Below are 20,108 nucleotides of genomic sequence, written 5' to 3' on the forward strand. Positions count from 1 at the left end.
AGTTCGATGTCAAAGCTGATGAAGGAATATTTCTGGGCTATTCTCTCACTTCTAAAGTGTACAGGGTATTAAACAAGCGTTCGAGGAGAATAGAAGAAACTTACTACGTGACTTTTGATGATAGCTATGTCAAAAAGCTAAAGGCCAACGAAGACACAGTTGGGGAAATCTTTCCTCAAACTGGCCAAGTCACAGCCTCGATCGCTAATCTATTCGAGCAGTTCATGGAGCTATTCGACGAACCAGAGAAGGCTACTCTCTCTGAAGCCAGTGCAGCAGACAACAAGGTAGATCATATGAAGCAAATTGTTGAAGACGCTGCAAGAAGAATGAATGAAGGAGGATCATGTTCTGATGAGCCTCCATCACCCAATGCTTCAGTCGAGGGGGAGAATCAACCATCATCATCCCAGCCAAGCTCACAAGTTGAGGGGGAGCAAAGCACTTTGCCAACCGAAAGCACTTTGCCAACCGAAAGTGCCTCTCCATCCGAAGATGCATCAACGCCCACAAGCTCAGCACCACAAGAAACCCCGGAAGCTCAAGTTTCTCAAGACATTCCTGAAAGCTCATCTACCGAGGGGGAGCATGCTGACATGTCTTACGACTATGAAAGCCAGTCTGAACCATAAGAAATGATAAACGCTGAATTAGATCCAACCTTTGATCCAAACTACCCTCCTTTCACCAAATGGACAAGAGATCATCCAGTCTCTCAAGTTGTTGGTGATGTATCTGAAAAAGTTCTGACCCGATCACAACTTCAAGCAAAACAGACTTCCTTGTTTTCAAAAGTCGAATTCTGCATGTTTAACTCATTCGTATCAAAAGTTGAACCAAAGACAGTTAATACTGCTCTTGATCACTCTGATTGGGTTCAAGCCATGCAAGATGAACTAAACGAATTCGAAAGGAACAAAGTCTGGCGTCTTATTCCAACTCCTCCAGATGCCTCGGTTGTTGGTCTCAAATGGGTCTTTAGGAACAAAATGGACAAGGAAGGAAACGTAATTCGAAACAAAGCTCGTCTAGTCGTGAAAGGATACTGTCAGGAGGAAGGCATCGACTATGAAGAGACTTTCGCTCCTGTAGCTAGGCTGGAATCTGTAAGAATATTTCTAGCCTATGCTGCCCATAAAAACTTTGAGGTTTACCAAATGGACGTCAAGTGTGCATTCCTCAATGGTGAACTCGAAGAAACTATGTATGTGGAGCAACCTCCTGGCTTCGTAAATGAAAGGTATCCTAATCATTGTTATATTTTGGATAAAGACGTGTATGGACTAAAACAAGCTCCAAGAGCCTGGTATGAAACGCTGACTAATTTCTTAAAGATGTCCAAATTCAAACAAGGTTCGGTTGACCCAACCTTCTTTCGAAAGAAGGAAGGTAACCACCTTATGATCGTTCAAATTTATGTCGATGATATCATCTTTGGCTCAACGAATCCGAGCCTAACAGCTGAATTCAGAAAGCTGATGGAGACTAAATTTGAAATGAGCTCAATGGGTCCTATTAACTTTTTCCTTGGTTTAAATATTAGACAGGGACCCGAAGGCATCTTTATCAATCAGGAAGCTTATACGAAGACTCTCCTTGCAAAATTTGGCATGATGGGAGATTCCAAAGTTAAAGTTCCAATGGTGTTTGGCACCAAGCTCACCCCATCCCTGGACAAACCGGCTGTTGATATTACGCTTTATCGTCAGATGATAGGCTCACTGATTTGTCTCACTGCTAGCAGGCCTGACATAATGTTTTCTGTTTGTTATTGTGCTAGATTTCAGGCAAACCCACACGAACCTCACATGCTTGCAGTGAAGAACATTCTACGATATCTCAAGCGAACTACCTCCTTAGGTCTATGGTATCCATCCAATTCAGGCTTCTTCGTTTAGGCCTACTCAGATGCAGACCTTGGAGGATGTGGATTAGACAGGAAAAGCACCACTGGAGGCTGCCAATTCGTTGACGGGAAGTTGGTGAGCTGGCAATCGAAGAAACAAACGTGTGTGTCTTTGTCCACAGCTGAAGCAAAATACATTGCAGCTGCATCCTGTACCTCTCAAGTGATTTAGATCCAGAGTCAACTCAGAGACTATGGACTCAATATGAAAAAGATCCCACTATATTGCGACTCCGAAAGTGCAATTAGGATCTGTCATAACTCAGTGCAACACTCCAAGACGAAGCACATAGCACTGAGGTATCACTTCTTCAAAGATCATGTGGAAGATGGAAATGTTGAAGTACACTTTGTTAGAACCACTAATCAACTGGCTGATGTCTTTACCAAAGCTCTTCCTGAAGCCTCATTCACCAAAATTCTACAAGGGCTAGGTATGATGGAATCAGAATCAGTACCACAAACTACCTCTCGATCTCAAACGTAAGAAGCGAAATAAACCGAACGTTCGGGTTCGGTTGAATCATCTGTACTCGCCCATCACTCCAAAGGTAGTTGTCTTGGTTGTAAATTTTATGTACAAAGTTGTTTATCTTATTGTCAAATGTATTTCCTTTTTGAAAGTCTAAATTCCTTGGTTTTTCAAAATTTTCCAAAACCGAAACCTACCGAAGGTTTGGGTTCGGTTTTTCAAAATTTTTCAAAACCGAAACCAACCGAACACCCGGGTTCGGTTTTTCAAAATTTTTCAAAACCGAAACCAACCGAGCGCTCGGGTTCGGTTTTTCAAAATTTTTCAAAACCGAAACCAACCGAACGCTCGGGTTCGGTTTTTCAAAATTTTTCAAAACCAAAACCAACCGAACGCTCGGGTTAGGTTTTTCAAAATTTTTCTCAACCGACTCCAACCGAGCGCTCGGGTTCGGTTCCAAAGTTTTTTTTTTTCTGTTTTTCTTTTCTTTTCCAAAGTTTATTTTTTTTATTTTTTTATTTATTTTCTTTCTTAGTCTTATTTTTTTTCTTATTTTTTTTTATATATCAAAACTCCAAAGATATTTTGTTCTTCATTTGCTCTTTGTCTTTAATTTTTTTTTTATATGTGTGTTCGTTCGTTTATGGGGATATGTTTGATGGATTAGTTAAGTGTCCCTAGAAGCATGCTGCTGTATGTGTCCAAAGCCTCATCAGATTCTGAACAACAGCCTTAATGACTTGGTATACACAAACCTTGTCTTCCCAATTAGGCTATCACATTTATTCTAATCAAGAGCTACCGAACTCTCTTCTCACATGAGATAAGAGTTTTCTGCTTGGTCCTACTTTTATAGCAGAGGTACTTTTCTTTCTTACACCATCTCCATTACTTTTCTCCATTAAATTCGTTTCATCAATGTAACCCTTGAGACTCTCAGAAATTACCATTGAGGTTTATGGTTACTCAAAAACTGTGTTTATGATCTTAGTTTCGTGTCACTACGAGCTGAGTGAAACCCAAAATTCAATACCAAATCTGAATTGACGGTGACCAATTAACTTGCTCAAGTTTTCATTAATGAATTGACGGACGTATCCTCATGAAATCTCAAGTTTTTTTTTGTGTGATTCCTATGAAATTGTTAAACACCATAACATTTCTTCCCTTGGGATCCAGTTTCATTTTTTTTGAGATTTTATATTTTCCAAGCCACTTTAAAATTATTTTATGCCTACTTGTTCAACAGACTACACCGGTCTCACAAGTACTTTGTTCACTTTCGATCTTATTTCAAGATTAGGACTGTTGAATCAAAGCTAAAGCCACCCTAAGGAGCCTAATTAAAAGAAGCCTTTGAACACTTCTCAATAAGTGTTTGATCGTTATTCAACGGGAAACCACATTAACACTTTAAGGTCTCTCTTGACTTTGAAGGAAGAGATTCGTGCCCGGGATCATTTGTTTCGTGTCATTATTGACATCATTTTTATTCCTAAAAAGATTTTCTTTATTTCTTTTCATTTTACACCCTTAGCACGAAAATCTTTGATTTTCCAAAATTCTGGTTCTAATTATTACAGGCTTTTTCATTGGTTCGGTGCTTAATTCTAAAGACGTGGTCAAAATTAATCCACGTGGGCGTATTCTTAAAAAGATGCCGTTACAAGGATAAGATGAAGAGTTGCTGACTCAGGCGGGAGTCTTATGGATTGAATTTCAACCGGCGGTAAAAAGGGAACGCATGCGATTTTGAAACGTCCACTCCTTAACTGACATCGTGGACGCGTGTGCATTTTTGAAACGGTTCCTCTCTGGCACAGCAAGGCGCGTGTGAATGTGAAATGGTTTCTTCAGAAACGGCGCTTGTTGAGCGGCGCATTCCAAGGAATCTGACATTCTCTCTCATGCGTGATCATCGCTTACCTTACCTGTCACGCATCAGTCAAATTCCGGGGAAAACCTTTCGTATTTCGATAGAAGATTTGAACAGATTTTTCTCTCTCCTGCAAACCACTATAAAAGGCGACTTCCTCTCCCATTTACCTCTTTACTGCGTCCAAATATCCAAGAGAGCAAAAATTCCCTAAAACCCTTACTGTTCATCATCTTCTTCCCAACTTCAACAATGGCAGAATCATCGTCTGTTCACGCTACTTCTCACATCCTTCCCATTCGCCCTCAACAGTGTTTGGTGATCGATTTAACCCCTCAGGCGTACGACTCCTACATGTTCCTAATCATCGAGTGCCTGAAGTATTCCCCAATAGCACCTGCACTTTCACGGGTGGAATCAGTGCCCATGGAGCTTTTATCGCAAATCTATGCGATTGCCCATTATGACAAAGCAGTCGATAGAATCTTCTTCGAGGTTTCTGATCACAAAGCCTCGATTTCCAGGCAACGATTTGGCTCATTGCTAGGGTTTGCTGCTGACCCTTCAAGGGTTAATCCGGAGACAATTCCGTTGGGTCATCTCTACAATATGTTTTATAATATGGGGTACACGGAGGTGCTCACCTCCGTCGCAAAGTTTAAAAAGTCGTGTTTGCCACCACAGTGGAACGGCATGTTCACTGTACTCTTCAAGGGTCTCTCAGAACGGAGCTCCGGTTCAGATGGCTCCAGTCGACTCTTCCTCTCCATCATGTATGGAGTTTACAACGGTGTCAACGTCGACTATGGGTTGGTTCTCTGGGAACAACTCATCCAGAGTTTATCCTCATCTTCACGACATTCTGAGGTGTCGTATGCCTGGTTTTGGACAATCATTACTAAGTGGGCGATGGATAAGCACGATATCCCCACAGTTGCTGGTGCATCGATGTCTTCGATTGGTACATTCCATACCACGAAGATCATCGTCTCAGATGCATCGAAATTCTCTTTCATTGGTTCCATTCCGGAGACCATGTACGGTGATGTTCCAGGTGACAGCAGGATCATCCAGACTTACAAGGAGTTTAAGCAGTCCGGTCCGAGGGAACTCACGCAGGAGATGCTCAAGTCCATTCATGATGCTGATAAGCCTGTTCATAGAGGCAAAAAGGCAAAAAAAGGGAAGCAAGTGGCGAAAGGGGCTAAAGGTCCTTCTCCTAAAAAGAGGAAAGCTACTAAGGCTGCTCAGTCCCCGCAGCAGAAGAGGCGAAAGACTCAACCTAAGCGAAAGCTCATTATCGATTCCTCTTCCAGTGAGTCAGAGGGTGAGAGTTCGGATTCGGACGGCTCTCAAAGAGGCAACACCCCACCCAGATCCCCTACCCCTGACATGGATATCCATAACTCACCAATTTCCTCTCCTACTCAAACAATTCCCACTTCCATTCCCACCATAACCCCCACTACCAACATTCCTAAAACCTCTTTCACTATACCACCACCCATTTTCACTAATACAACCACAACAGCCACTGCAAAGGTTACAACCAACGTATCTGATACGGGGGTTCATACCGATGCAACTGAACCACCACCAGTAACCGAACCCACACACACAACCGAAACCCAACAACCAACCGAACCTACACCTACACCTACACCCGAAACAACCCATCCAGAACCCACCCATACAACCGAACCACCACCAGCTTCACCACCACCACCATCTCCCGGTCATGCCTCTGATGGAGATAACCCCTTCTTTGGCGAGGAAAACATGCAATTTGATTCGGTCTATTTCAGTCCATTTCAGGTGCAAAGCGACGATGATGAGGATGCTCCAGTAACAAAGAAGCACCTTAAGGAGTTGCATGAGAAGGTTGATTTGCTTATTGCTTCCTCCTCCAATTCTCAGTCATCTCTCTCTGAAGCTGCTCTTCAGAAGATTGTTGATGCCTTCTCTAGGGCTCAACAGGATTCAGTCTCTTCTGCTATTGCAGCCATAGATGCCTCGACGAAAGCTTGTGAGGCAGCGACCGAAAAAGTCGATAAACTATTCTCTGACGCCTCTACCCTGTTAAAGTCTTTACAGGAGAGTGCCGATGCTACAAAGAAAACGTTGGAACCAATTGTTCAACAGTTGGCCACGTTCGTCTCCATGGAGTTGAAGTCGTTTGCCACCCTTCGCCAATCAATCAATGACGACAACTTGGCCCTTCGTGCCTCCATCGACGAGCGCCTCTCTAAACTCCAAGAGGATCTGGCCGCAGAAAACTCGTTGATGGACGTTCTTGCAAGCAAAACCACCGCCCTTAAGGTCAAGAGTGCTCAGCTTTCCAACTCTCAGCAACATCTTAACACTCTTCGATCCGAACGGGAGGTCTTTAAGACATGTGTTTCGGATGTACACTCTGCCATATCCAACATCCTGGAAGCACACGATCCGATCCTGAACCACTCTGTGAGGCGAACCCTTGCAGAAAAACTTGCTCCTGCCCTGGACCTGCTCAGTAAAATATAAGGGCTACCTAGTTTCATGTCCACTCCGAAACAAGGGGGAGAAGTGAAGTCCGGATCGAAACCACCTCCTTCCTCAAAAGCTGCTCACACAACCGAACCTCCTTCTGGTCAAACTTCTGGTTCGGGTGTGAAGGATAAAGGAAAGAAGATAGCTGAGGATGAAGAGGAAGAAGACAACGAAACCATTGCTGACTTGCTGAAACGCAAAAATAGTCGCAATGTTGATAATGACAATGTTCGTGTCTGGACGCAAACAAAAAGAAGCCCACGATCTCCTCGAGAGCAGGAAGACTCTTTTCCCTGCCTGGACTCGAGAGAGAATGATTAAGGAGGCTATCGATACTCCGAGCATCCTATGGCTCGAACCGGTGATCTCCTTCGACTGCTACAATTCTGTCGACTCGCAGTTCGACATGCCCTTAACCCGAAAGGCGTTTATCTTCCACGCCTTCGCCTGCGTTGCTGAGGTCCTTCATCCTCATCCGGAGGTTGATCGGGAATTAATCGAGTTCTATCTGAAGGCTGCTCAACCACAGTATCAAACCTGGAGCGCTCAGAAGATAGTCAACGTTCGGGTTTTGAAGCCTTATTCTGAGGGGAGATTCATCAATGTTCGGTTCAGGGTGATCAGAGGGTCTGCAAAAACCGAACATCTCATATCTTTAGCAGATCTACCGAACCTCAACCCTCATGACTGGATTGTTCTGCACAACATCCTTTTGACGAATGAAGCTGAATATGGTCCGATCATAGACCATCTCAAAAGGATGTTGGTATGTTATATCATGGAGGTAGCCCTGATGGATCAGGAGATTGCCAATGTCTTCAAGAAGAAAGAGAAGATATCTCCCGTTGGCTCAGCCAGTGATCTGAACCAGATGAAGATGGGAAAGATTGACCCAAGGCGAAATTCGGTCATGTTCACTAGGGCTGAAGGACAGAAATGTCTCTTTGCCTTAGCAGATAAACATCTTTATACCACTGCTTGTCTAGAGCACGTGCTGGGGATCATCCACAGGTGTAAAGAAAATGCAGCGGATGATATCAAATACTTTGACGACATGATTCAGTGGTACATCCGATTCAGACCAACAATACTTGCCCTTATCTCGCGTCTGTTTCAGACTGTAAAGAAGAAAGTTCCTGCTGCTGCTGACCCAAGCAAGAAGTAATGATCTCGCTCCAATTGACGCAAAGGGGGAGATTGTTGGGTAGCAGATTTGTTTTGTATTGCGTCTTTGGGCTCGGTTTATAGTCCAAGTTTTGTACTCCGGTTTGGGCATGTCCAACCGTGAGCTTGTAGGGTTTAATATATAATAATGTGCTTGCATGCATATTAGGTTAACGATCTAGAACAATAGAATACGATTGATAGCTTTACAGATTTCTTTATCGTTCTGAAAAACCCTTTAATCCTCTACAGTAGAAGTTCTTTATCGAGCTCTTCTGAGGATTATTTATTAATCATTCGACATCGTTTGATCCATTATCGTGTTCTTGCTGTTTACTTGTTTGTTTCTTTACCTGTTTTATAGATCTAATCGATCTTCAAGTTAGAATTTTAACTTATCACAACAGATTTAAAGGTTCAAATAATGCATGAAATAACTAAATGTGGAATCCAATAAGTTTTTGTGCAATGATAGCCTAACCCGATGGAACTCCACATATGAGTTGCTGAAGATTGTGGTGGAGTTGGAGAATGTTTTTGGCATGTTTGAAGTCGAAGGTACATTCATACTCCATTCCATTGTTTTTTTTCTTTTAATTTCAGCATGTTTGCAAATTTTTAGTCAACTTTGAAGTGTCATAACGTCTTTGTTATTTGTCCGATTATCCATATTTTTTTCCAGCTTGTAGTTCACAATTTACACTACAGATTACACTATTTAAATGCGTTATTTGGTTGTATATTCAGTGAGATACATGCCTCTAAACATGGGGTATTAAAGTTGAGTTTTTCTGTTTCAGCATGTTTGCAAAATTTTAACCAACTTTGAAGCACGTTTTCGTTATTTGTCCAATTAGCCTAATTTGTTTTCCAGCTTGTAGTTCACAATTTAAACTATAGTTTACACTATTTAAATGTGTTATTTGGTTGTATATTCAATGAGATACAAACCTCTAAACATGGGGTATTAAAGTTGAGTTTTTCTGTTTCAGCATGTTTACAAAATTTTAGCCAAATTTGAAGTGTCATAACGTCTTCGTTATTTCTCCGATTAGCCCAATTTTTTTCCAGAGTGTAGTTCACAATTTAAACTACTATTTAGACTATTTAAATGTGTTATTTGGTTGTATATTTAATGAGATACATGCTCCTAAATAAGGGGTATTAAAGCGGTATTTTTCACAATATATATATATATATATATATATATATATATATATATATATATATATATATATATATATATATACTAACATTTACATTATTATAATAGATCCTACATATGTTCGAGATGTTTTGACCCCCGCAAAAGAAGATTTCAACATTTGTAGAGCTATGGTTGGATATCTTGAGAAATTCAAGTTGAAAACTGACATAGTATGTAAGTCAATAAAACCGATGGCACATCGATTTTTTGGAGAAATATCTGATTTGTACAAACACATTAAGGAATGAGCGGCTAGTCCCCAATTGTGTTTGATCAGGAAGGACATAATTTAAAAATATGATAAGTATTGGTGCGACCTCAAAAAATTAAATGATTTTTTGTATTTTGCGGTCATATTAGATCTACGGTTCAAGTTTGATTTTCTTCAACAAGCCTTAGAGATGTTGATTAAGTTGAAGAATACACAAAAAGATCCCATGCTCAAGTCGGAAGTCATTTTGAAGGCTAAGGCCTTAATACGGGGTTTTCAACTAAGATTTGAGATTTTTTTTTTATTTCAACAAATCAAAGTTTGACAATGCCGACTCTTCTCAAAATCAAACACATGGTCATGAAGATGTAGTTGTTATTGATGACGAGAATGACTTCATTGGTGAGTTAATAGAACAAAATGATTAGCCATCGACATCAATGGAAACGGAGTTCATACGATAAGTAAACGATCAGTCAGTTAAATACAATAAAGATTTTGATATTCTACTTTGGTGGAAACAAAATGCATCTCTTTACCCTATTGTATCACGTATAGCGAAAGGTATAACTTTATTATTTGTATACTTTTTAATAATTATATTTTAACATTTTCTTTTTTTTATGTTTATAGATATTTTGGGACTGCAAATCTCTACCGTGGCGTTGGAGGCGGCGTTTAGTACAAACAGGCAGATATTGGATCCATATCGAACAAATTTTTCAGCAAATATAGTAGAGGATTTGGTTTGCACCCAAGATTAGTTAAGGAAATCAAGAAATCCATTTGTGGACAACATTGATGAAATTTTGAAAGACGATGAGGTGGTGAAAGCTTTAGAAGAGGTGATAAACAATGGAGATGGAAAGGAAAAACAACCAATTAATATTCCCGAACAGTTATTTCGTGTTTGAAAAATGTTATTTTGGATATGGTTAAAAAATGAAGATACATATTTTCATTTGGGTGTGGAATGTTTAATGTTTAACTTTTATACTTATATATAGATTTTTGGGTGTTTTGGTTGTTTAATGTTTAGTGTTTAATATGTTGGTTCGTAACTATATCTTAAGATTTTGGTGTTTGGATTTAACATTTTAATCAAGAATAGTTAATCCGCGTTATTCATGTTTATATTCTTAGTACACAAATTCTAATTCTTTTTGCACCTTTGAAACAATTATGTATACTTTGTATTATTTTTAATTAACAAATTTGTTTTTCTAAAAGATTTGTTATGAAATCATAAGCTAAAAAAGTCATAGAAAATACAATATTTATAATCACATTGTAAATGTTATTTGGGTTATTTGGGTATTCGGGTTATTCGGGTTATACAGTCATAATAGGTCCTTAATCATCTTGTACATGTTATTTGGGTTATTCGGGCCGGAACCGAACCGAATAATATCCGAACCGAGCCCGTATTGCTTATTTGGTTCGGTTTTTGTTCATACAATTACCCTTATTCGATTCTCGGGTTATTCGGGTTCGGATCGGTTCGGTTCGGTTCTGGCCCGAATAACATCCATACTTCTAGGGACAAGAGTCAGGTAAGAAATGATTAAGAAGGAGAATAAACACCCAAGACATATAATAATTTTATGATTAGGACTAGGCAATCTCACTTTAAAAGTTTAGACAATGCTAGACAATCAACATGAGTGGGTGACTCAGTCTCATCTCAATAGATGGTCTCGTTGATGAGATACTTAGAGAGGTTTAGGCACAAGTAGCAGCATGCTTCTACGGATAATGGATTGTCAACAGTTACATACTTTGCTTATGGAATGCCATCGTCAAATCATGAAAGGTGCAATGATCTTTGGAAGGAATGACCATACCTGATGAAGCTTGTAAGAGACAACATCAGAAATCAACAAGCTCTAGATAACTTTATGACCAACTAGTCAATTTTCAGCTTGGTTGCCTTTTTTAAACTTGATTGCTCCCCTAAGCTTCTGCTTCATCAATAACTTCATTTTCAGCTCATAAAGTATGACATCTTAGAACACATAGTTCACTGTCAAAAGTAGTTCTAAAACGGCGCAGTGAAATTGAAAATCTTGAACCAAATGTGTATTGAAACATTAGACAGATCGTCACTAAGACCCATTATGTAACATCCATAAAAATCACAAAAATTTTAAACTTTTAAAATCAACCTAAAAATAATAAATTGTTTACAAATCATGGTTTTCAAAATATTTTCCAAATATCAGAGTTTTCCAAAATCATAAGCCATAAACAACAGGATGTGTACGGTCATGCCTTCGCCTTACCACGATCATCTGAAGTACCTGAAACCATAACCCAAAACTGTTAGAAAGCGCTTAGTAAGCTCCCCCAAAGTACCACCACATAAACATAACAACAAACAACATGCATACAGAACCTTCAGTATAATTGGACCACCTCATCGGGCCTTCAGCTTATCAGGACCGTTCTCTGGCCTTCGGCTTGAATGGTCCGCTTCACAGGCCCTCAATCTATCTGGGCCGTCTTAGGTCTCTTGGCCTTCAAACTCCACTAGTCCGACTCAACCCAACCATACATAACATGTCGACATATACATAAGATATAAACATATAACTAGTCAGCAGACATCAAGCAAAACTAACAGATCACTACAGCATAACAACATCCTATATACTAGATATAGATCTAACTGATCACTAAAACATAGCAACATATGGTAAACCAGGATATCAATCCAATAGGCCAGCCTTGGTACCTTCGACCCATAAGTATAATGAGGAATAATTCACCTCTAAGTACTAAATGACTCAGATAAATCTCTGTCTGCTGGTTCGACAAATCCTTGCGTTGTCATCATAAAACACATCCAATTAATAATTAGATTATGACCCATATCTAAGAGTCTAAGCTAGGGTAAAGACCAATTTACCGTTTATCTAACTTGGCCCAAAACCAAGGCCTAACACAACCATACAAAGGCCCAATTCCTAAAGCCATATATATATATATATATATATATATATATATATATATATATATATATATATATATATATATATGGCCCAATCTTCCAAATTGGGCCCGAACCCATCATAGGTCTAAAGTCCAAGGAAGCCCAACATGCTAGTCCAAAGCCTTAAACCCCTAATGGCCCAAGGCCCAAAAATCGACCCATTGGCCTTCAGAACAAAACGCCTGGCGTCCGAACGTTAGGTGTTCCCATGCAAATGTCTGGCGTTTGCTTGCAGTTCACCAACTTCTAAACCAATGACTTAATGGATTAAGATATCCATTTCAAACTTCAGATCCAAACATAATGGAACGTATAAAGCCATACAGTTGCAAGCTTTTGCTTGCAATTCACCAACTTCTAAACCAATGACTTAATGGATTAAGATATCCATTTCAAACTTCAGATCCAAAAATAATGTAATGTATAAAGCCATACAGTTGCAAGCTTTATGGCTATGCATGGCTACAATGAGCCCAAAAGCTAAAACACTAACTCCATAACCCATTAAGACACCACAAAACTTGCATGGAGTGAAAAGAAGGTCCAAGATCATATTTTTATCACTTAATCTACCCTAAAACGTCCAAAAGGAGAACTCCTTTGGTCTAATGTAGCTCTTACCCAAAAAGACCAAGAAAATGAGGCTAATAAGCATCAACTTCTAACATAAGCAAAATCTAGAGATATAATGATCAAGTTCAGAACATTATTAATGATATGTAGGTAATTGTTAGTTTAGTATAATACGATGCTATAACGGAATGTTATATAATGGAAAAGTGAAAAAGTAGGACACTATAATCGTCACGACCTTAATTTGTAAAGTAAAATGCTATTATGATACGTTGATAATATATTTTGTTTTCTTTGTAGTTGGAAACGCTGCAAACAATGCTAAAAGACTCGACTTTTAGCGCGACACTAGAAGATTGGTTTCGATTGTTGTTGCGATGAAATGAAAACCAAGGAAAGGAGGGGGTGATGAGGATGACTAGCTATTTTTTTTTAAGATTTATGAAATATTTTGTTTGGTTTATTATTTAGAATAGTATGTTGGATATATTTCGTTATGTTTAGATGAGTATTTTGGACCGGATGTTTAGATTAATATTATGGATTGGATGTCGTATATATTATTAAGTGGTTAATGTTTCAAACTATTTTTCTACAAACTATAGTTTCACAGCAGTTTTTATACTTGTTATACTTTTTTTTTCTAAGTTTAATATTAAATACCAAAAAAATGGAAAATACTATTAATGGCGACGGACATGTATTAGTGGTGACGAGGCTATTGCGGCGACATTGATCATTAGCGATGACAGTGCATTTGCAGCAACGGGGAGCAATAGCAACAACATATGGAGCAATTACAACGAGTCAACACCAACGACCTTTTGGTGGCGACGCATCGCTGCAAAAGCCTTTGGACGTGTTCGGCCCTGAGCGTTTGGAAGAGTTTGAGAGCTTTTAGCTTCTAGCATTTGACTAAACGCTTTATTTTGAACAGAAAGACTCGCTCGGCACTACAAGCTTCTTGTGTTTAGTTTAAAAAAAAACGCTCCAAATCCAAATGCTACTTCATGTAGCGTTTAACAAAACGCTACAAGCTACAAGTTACCCGCTACCCTCTACAAGCTACCCGCTACCAGTTAAATTTGCCGAACACGCTTTTAGCGGCGACATAGCTGACTTTTAGCCGCGATGCGTGTCACCACTAATGCTCGAATTTCTTGTATTCATATGTTAAAATTCTCCCACACTTTTTGAAGATTTTTGGAACCATGAAATGTTTTTCCTTTGCATTCTAACAAACATGGAGGTTATTATGTATATTTCTTTCAATATATAATGGAACTTATATCGCTTCATAAAGAAGTTTGAACCCTGGGTACGTGCTAAAATATTGCGAGGAGGATTCCGTTAATTCTTTTGAAGTTCCCAAAAAAAATCTATTGTTAAGTGAACTGTTATTCATCTTTTTGATAGAAAAAGTCAAGAAGCAGAAAATGTTAACATGTTTTCTATGGTTTGGTTCGTTCTTTAGTTTTGACCGTCAGCAAAGGAGGATAATACGTCATCCATGTTTAACTTGATATGTGTTATGCCTAATTCTGTATGAGGGAACTCCAAATTCTAAAAGTAAAACGAGCATCACATTTTATGCTCTAATATTCTCTAATCCTCCAATCTTTAACAAGAATATTAATTCCCGAATTTAGAGACAACAGCAGAGCATCTCAAACAACGTTTTGTTAGGTAAAGATTTGCATGAAGTTTATTTCGGTTGTCGAGACTGCTTTAGTGTATTAATAGTTATTTTGTGATAACTACAAAAAAGATGGGCATGTGAATATGCGATATACTCTTGATCTCGTTTTTATCATTTTAGTGATTTAACTCTTAATTTATCTTATCCTACACAGTACATGTTGGATAATAGGGTCGTCTTCGATTTTATCCAATCCATATATAGGTCTCTTTCATGCTGATCTCAAAACACAACGAAAATGACTTCTCCTAATTCCATCTTGGTAACTGCCCTTCTACTTTTACTCAGCTTTCAACTACTTTACACCATCTCTGAAGCTATTGTTCCTTCTGCAGACACCTTCAGTTATGTAAACGAAGGTGATTTTGGAGAATATATCGTCGAGTACGATGCAGATTATCGTACTCTCCCCCCTTTTAGTAACCCATTCCAGCTTTGTTTCTACAACACCACCCCTAACACATTCACTCTCGCTCTACGTATGGGTACTGTCCGATCGGAGTCGCTCATGCGTTGGGTTTGGGAAGCTAACCGGGGGAACCCAGTTGGTGAGAACGCCACCCTCACCTTCGGTACAGATGGAAACCTTGTCCTGGCGGATTCCGATGGCCGGATTGCCTGGCAAACAAATACCGCCAACAAGGGTGTGGTCGGTTTGCAGGTGCTCCCCACCGGTAACATGGTTCTTCATGATGGTACTGGCACTTTCATATGGCAAAGCTTCGATTCCCCAACTGATACTCTCTTGGTGGGTCAATCACTCCGAGCTGGTGGTGCCAGTAATCTGGTGAGCCGGGCTTCCGCCGAGAACAACATTGATGGACCATATAGCTTGGTGATGGAGCCTAAGCGGTTAGCCTTGTATTACAAGAGCGCTAACTCGCCTTACCCAATGCTATATTGGACGTCTGTGGAGTGGTTCACTGTTGATGTCGGTAGTGTGACCAATGGTAGTTTGATCAATTTAACTCTGACGTCGGTTCCAGATACCGATGAGGGTTTTCTCTATTACTTGACTTTTGATTATTACATCACAAATCCACTTTCCGGTTGGAATCGCAACATGGCCTTTTCACGATACAACAACACCTTATCGTATCTGCGACTAGGGATAGATGGCAACCTTAAATTCTACACGTATAATCCGAACGTGCAAGGTGTGTCCTGGGAACTGGTCTACACGTTTCTCGACCGGAACTCCATAGAAGGTGAGTGCCAATTGCCGGAACGATGTGAAAAGTTTGGGCTATGTGAGGATAACCAGTGTGTGGCATGCCCAACACCATTTGGACTAAGTGGGTGGAGCAAAGATTGTGAGGCTAGCAAGGTGACGTCTTGTCAAGCAAGTGACTTTGGCTACTTCAAGCTTGATGGGGTTGACCATTTTATGACCAAGTACACAACGGGAGATTGGGTATCGAATCAATGGGACTGCGAGAGCAAATGCACCAAGGACTGCAATTGCATGGGGTATTTCTACCACACCGCTGATTCCAGGTGCTGGATTGCATATGATTTGAAGACATTAACAAGGGTTGGAAACTCGACTCATTTCGCGTATATCAAAGCACCTTACAACTTATCCCTAAATGGAATTCGTCTTTGAATCTACATGAACAGCTTTTGATTTGTTTCACCGTTTTAATTCTATGTTCAAGTTATAACGTGAATAAATAATATGTATGAATGATCGTAAAGGCCTAGACACCCCTCTGTGGGCATAGATAGGTATTTCCCTGTAACCATCAGCCAAATCCATATGAAATTACTTTCTCGCATTGGGATAATGACTTGAGAATCATAAGGGCATCGGGATAATGACTTGAGCATCAAACACGAAAAAAAAATTAAGTGACTAAATGTAAAAAAAAATTGAAATTTCGCTATCCTTTAAGGCAGTATCTTGTAAATGGTTCTAAATGTTATTAAGAATAAGATACTAGAATCAACATTTTGAAACACAATAGATACCACTTTAATCATATAGAAATTAAAGAAACAAAGATTGTGGTGGTTTCATACATATACTTAGGACAAAGGAAACATTTTTCATTCTACAAGGTGGAGATGGTCGTTGTAGATTTGTAAAGAAAAGAGAATATATGATAAATAAGCGTGAAGATAATGCAATGTTAAATTTGAATGAGGTTTTTCTCTTTACAAGGAGAGATGCTTTGATTAGAGAGTGTGGATGCATAACATCAAGGTCGTAGAGTACTACATGAGTAGTCTAAGTGCTAGTTACCTTTACATTATTTGTGTATTTTGCCTAGTTTTCCTTGTTTTTACTTTCAACTTGTTTCATCAATACTTTTCTTCCTAGTTATTACTTATATCTATCTTTTCTATTTGTATGTTGGTTTTATATGTACCTTCTAACCATGCTCTTTTTGATTTTCAATCTATATTTCATTTTATTGCTCATATATATATATATATATATATATATATATATATATATATATATATATATATATATATATATGTCTCTTTGCCTTTGTGAAACTCTACTGATTATTTATTTTGTGTGGGTTGGCGTTTCACTTCTACATAAATAAAGGAACTCTAGTTAAAAGTTTATCTCATTGATTAGGATTAAAGCAATGAACTACAACATGCTTTTGTGACACACATTCTATTTTGTAATACTCCATATAAACACAACACAAAACAAAATATTGTGGTCGTAGACCCACTCCTATTGGAAGGTAACTCACCTCGATGTCGTGTAGTATCTGCATAGTCCTCGACACGGGATTCGACTCATCTCTACTCCTCAATTGCTACACAACGACCTTTTCCAATTACTAATGCATACTCATAACCCTTACAAGGGTCAACCCAAATCCAAGTCAAAGTCAAGGTCAAAGTCAACATCCAGTTGAATTGACTCGCCGAGTTAGTCCACCAACTCGTCGAGTCCCTCTTCTTTCAAAATGATACAACCCCCGACTCTACTCGTCGAGTCTAGCAACAACTCGACGAGTTCACCTTTAACCATAGCATCAGATCTATCTTCAACTGACTCGCCGAGTTCATCCTTGAACTCGTCGAGTTCATCATCATCACATAAATGTGTCCAGTCTATGATTCGCCGAGTTCTATGAACAACTCGTTGAGTCCGTCTGCATGGATTATGAGATTGCCTTGGACTCGCCGAGTCTGTTCATATACTTGCCAAGTCTTATGGTTTCCAGGTCCAAGTCAAACCCCTAGCAGGCTGAGTGCTCCTTCCACTTTAACCAAAACCATTTCCAGAAGATGTTTTGGGGAAAAAGCGTCCCGACTCACCGAGTCACCCTAGTGACTCGTCGAGTCCCTCTTTGTCCGAAACTATATAGTCGATTATAATGGTCTTAACGCGTCAAAACCATAGATCTGACTTCCTAGGGTCCATTTTATACGTAAAGCTTCAAACTTGATGCACATGTATGGGGCCTATGGTTCAAAAAGCCATAAAAAGAGGTTTGCTAGATGCATGGGGTGTTTTTGGCAGTAAAGTTGGCACCTTTATGCCATAAAGACCCCAATAGCCCTAGATCTGAAGTGAAACTCTAAGCACACCCACAAAATCCGATTTTTGCGTCTCCAAACTCATTAAAAGGTAGAAAGAGCCCCAAATCAAATTCTAAGAGATAAATGGTCAAGGCTCCAGCTTTTTACCTTGAATGAGCTGAGAATGAAGTAAAACTTCTAGATCTCCTTGCTTCTACTTGAACTTCCAAGCTTCCTTCCTCTTCTCCAACTTCAAACACACACAAAAACGCCACCACAAGCTCAAGAACACTCAATAAATGGTTAGGGTTTCGAGTTAAGGTCTTCTGGAAGTGAGAGGAACGATGGAGGCTTGTTTGGGACGAGTTAAGTTGTTTAAACAGGGTACAAACCCTAAATATTAGGGTTTTTGTAACGCCCTGAATCTCAGGTAATAATTTAAATAAATGTTTTTGGATTTTGGCCCTACTCGTCGAGTAGCAGCAGGATGGATCGCGAGTTGAGTGGCCTACTCGGCGAATCCTTTGTTGGACTCGGTGAGTAGGAGCTAGAAAGTGAAAACCTAATTCCTGAGGTTTGCACCCCTATTTAAAGAAGCTTAAGCCTCTTTCAGTTCCCTTACAGCCTCTTTTGCACGTCTAACTCATGTGTGTGTGTGCCCTTCGTGTGTGAAGCTTGAGAGAAGATTTTTGGTGAAAATTATGGTGAATCAAGTGGTTTAGGCAAGGAGTTGGGAAGAGATCCGATTCCTTCTTCTGTGGACATCTCTTGGGAAGGTAATTAACCATTTCCCTCAGTTATTTCAGTTAGACCTCATCTTTGTACAAGTTCTAGGGTTTTAGAAAAGGGGATCAAGTTGGTATGGCAATATATGGGCTAGATCTGAAGTTGTAACTTTAGATTTGGACCCTCTTTGGATTATTCAAACATAAAGTCCCAGCTTTAGTCGAGTTTATGGTCCCCTTAGTCCATGAACACCCATTAAGAGCTTGACGTTGGCATTTGGAGCTTGTAAAGCCATGCATGCACGTAAAGTTTGCAAATTTATGTGATAAGTAGTCCTAAGGAAGTTGGATCTACGATTTGTGGCCTTGCCATGGCTTAAGGATGTCTGCGAATTAAAATGACTGAAGGGACTCGGCGAGTCGCAAAGCCGACTCGGCGAGTCATTTGTAGATGTGCATTGAACTCAACGAGTTGGATGAGCAACTCGGTGAGTCAGATGAAGGAAGCCGTGAACTCGATGAGTTGATTGAACAACTCGGCGAGTTAGATGAAGATGGTCATGAAACTCGACGAGTTGAAGAACAACTCGTCGGGTCGTATGAGTTTTAGCCAAGGATATGTTTGCGCGTATACCCGTCGAGTTGCAGGAAGGAAACTCGAAGGATGGCTTTAAGATTTGATCGGAATTCAAAGGAACTCGACGAGTCACCCCGATGACTCGGCGAGTTGGAATGTACTTCAAGAACTTGGCGAGCAGCCTAGTGTACTCGGCGAGTTGAGGTCAACATGGACTGTTGACCTTGACCAAGGACTTTGGCCTTGATCAGGGATTGATTAGTGGGTTATGGAGTGCCTTATAAGACTAAAGACTTATGAGTATTTTGTAATATGGATATAGGTGGTGGAGCCGGTGACAATTGATCTGATAGTTGGAGTTACCTTCCGAGTCGACATCTACGAGGTGAGTTATCCTCACCATATCGATAGGGTCTACGACACCAAGGCCGACCCTTTAATTGTCATTGCGATGGTATGATATACATGATATGATCTGTTGATCGGAATCAGGGTATAGACAGTATGTTATGCTTTTATGATCCGTAGGGATTGGTATGTAGAGACCCGTTAGGTCGGTGCTCTAGTTACAAGAGAATTATGTGATTGTTGATCAATGAGATAGATATGATTGATGTTTGTATATGCTAGTATAAGATAGTGTATGTACATGGTCATTTGCTTGTTGGGAGGGTTGAGGCGG

The 20,108-nt window shown here is 39.7% G+C and overlaps 1 protein-coding gene across 1 annotated transcript; it reads left to right on the top strand.

Annotated features, from left to right (window-relative positions):
• Positions 1-14,845: 14,845 nt before the first annotated feature.
• Positions 14,846-16,416, top strand: LOC111913761 (epidermis-specific secreted glycoprotein EP1). The gene has a single exon (XM_023909470.3). It carries the CDS (start codon positions 14,868-14,870, stop codon positions 16,233-16,235), a length of 1,368 nt encoding a protein of 455 aa, XP_023765238.1. The 5' UTR covers positions 14,846-14,867; the 3' UTR covers positions 16,236-16,416.
• Positions 16,417-20,108: the final 3,692 nt, after the last annotated feature.

The sequence above is a fragment of the Lactuca sativa genome, chromosome 7, assembly GCF_002870075.4.
Source record: "Lactuca sativa cultivar Salinas chromosome 7, Lsat_Salinas_v11, whole genome shotgun sequence".
In the NCBI taxonomy this organism is placed as follows: Eukaryota; Viridiplantae; Streptophyta; class Magnoliopsida; order Asterales; family Asteraceae; genus Lactuca; species Lactuca sativa.

Coding starts and splice junctions, on each gene's coding strand:
- LOC111913761 (XM_023909470.3), top strand. CDS start 14,868: ATGACTTCTCCTAATTCCATCTTGGTAACTGCCCTTCTACTTTTACTC.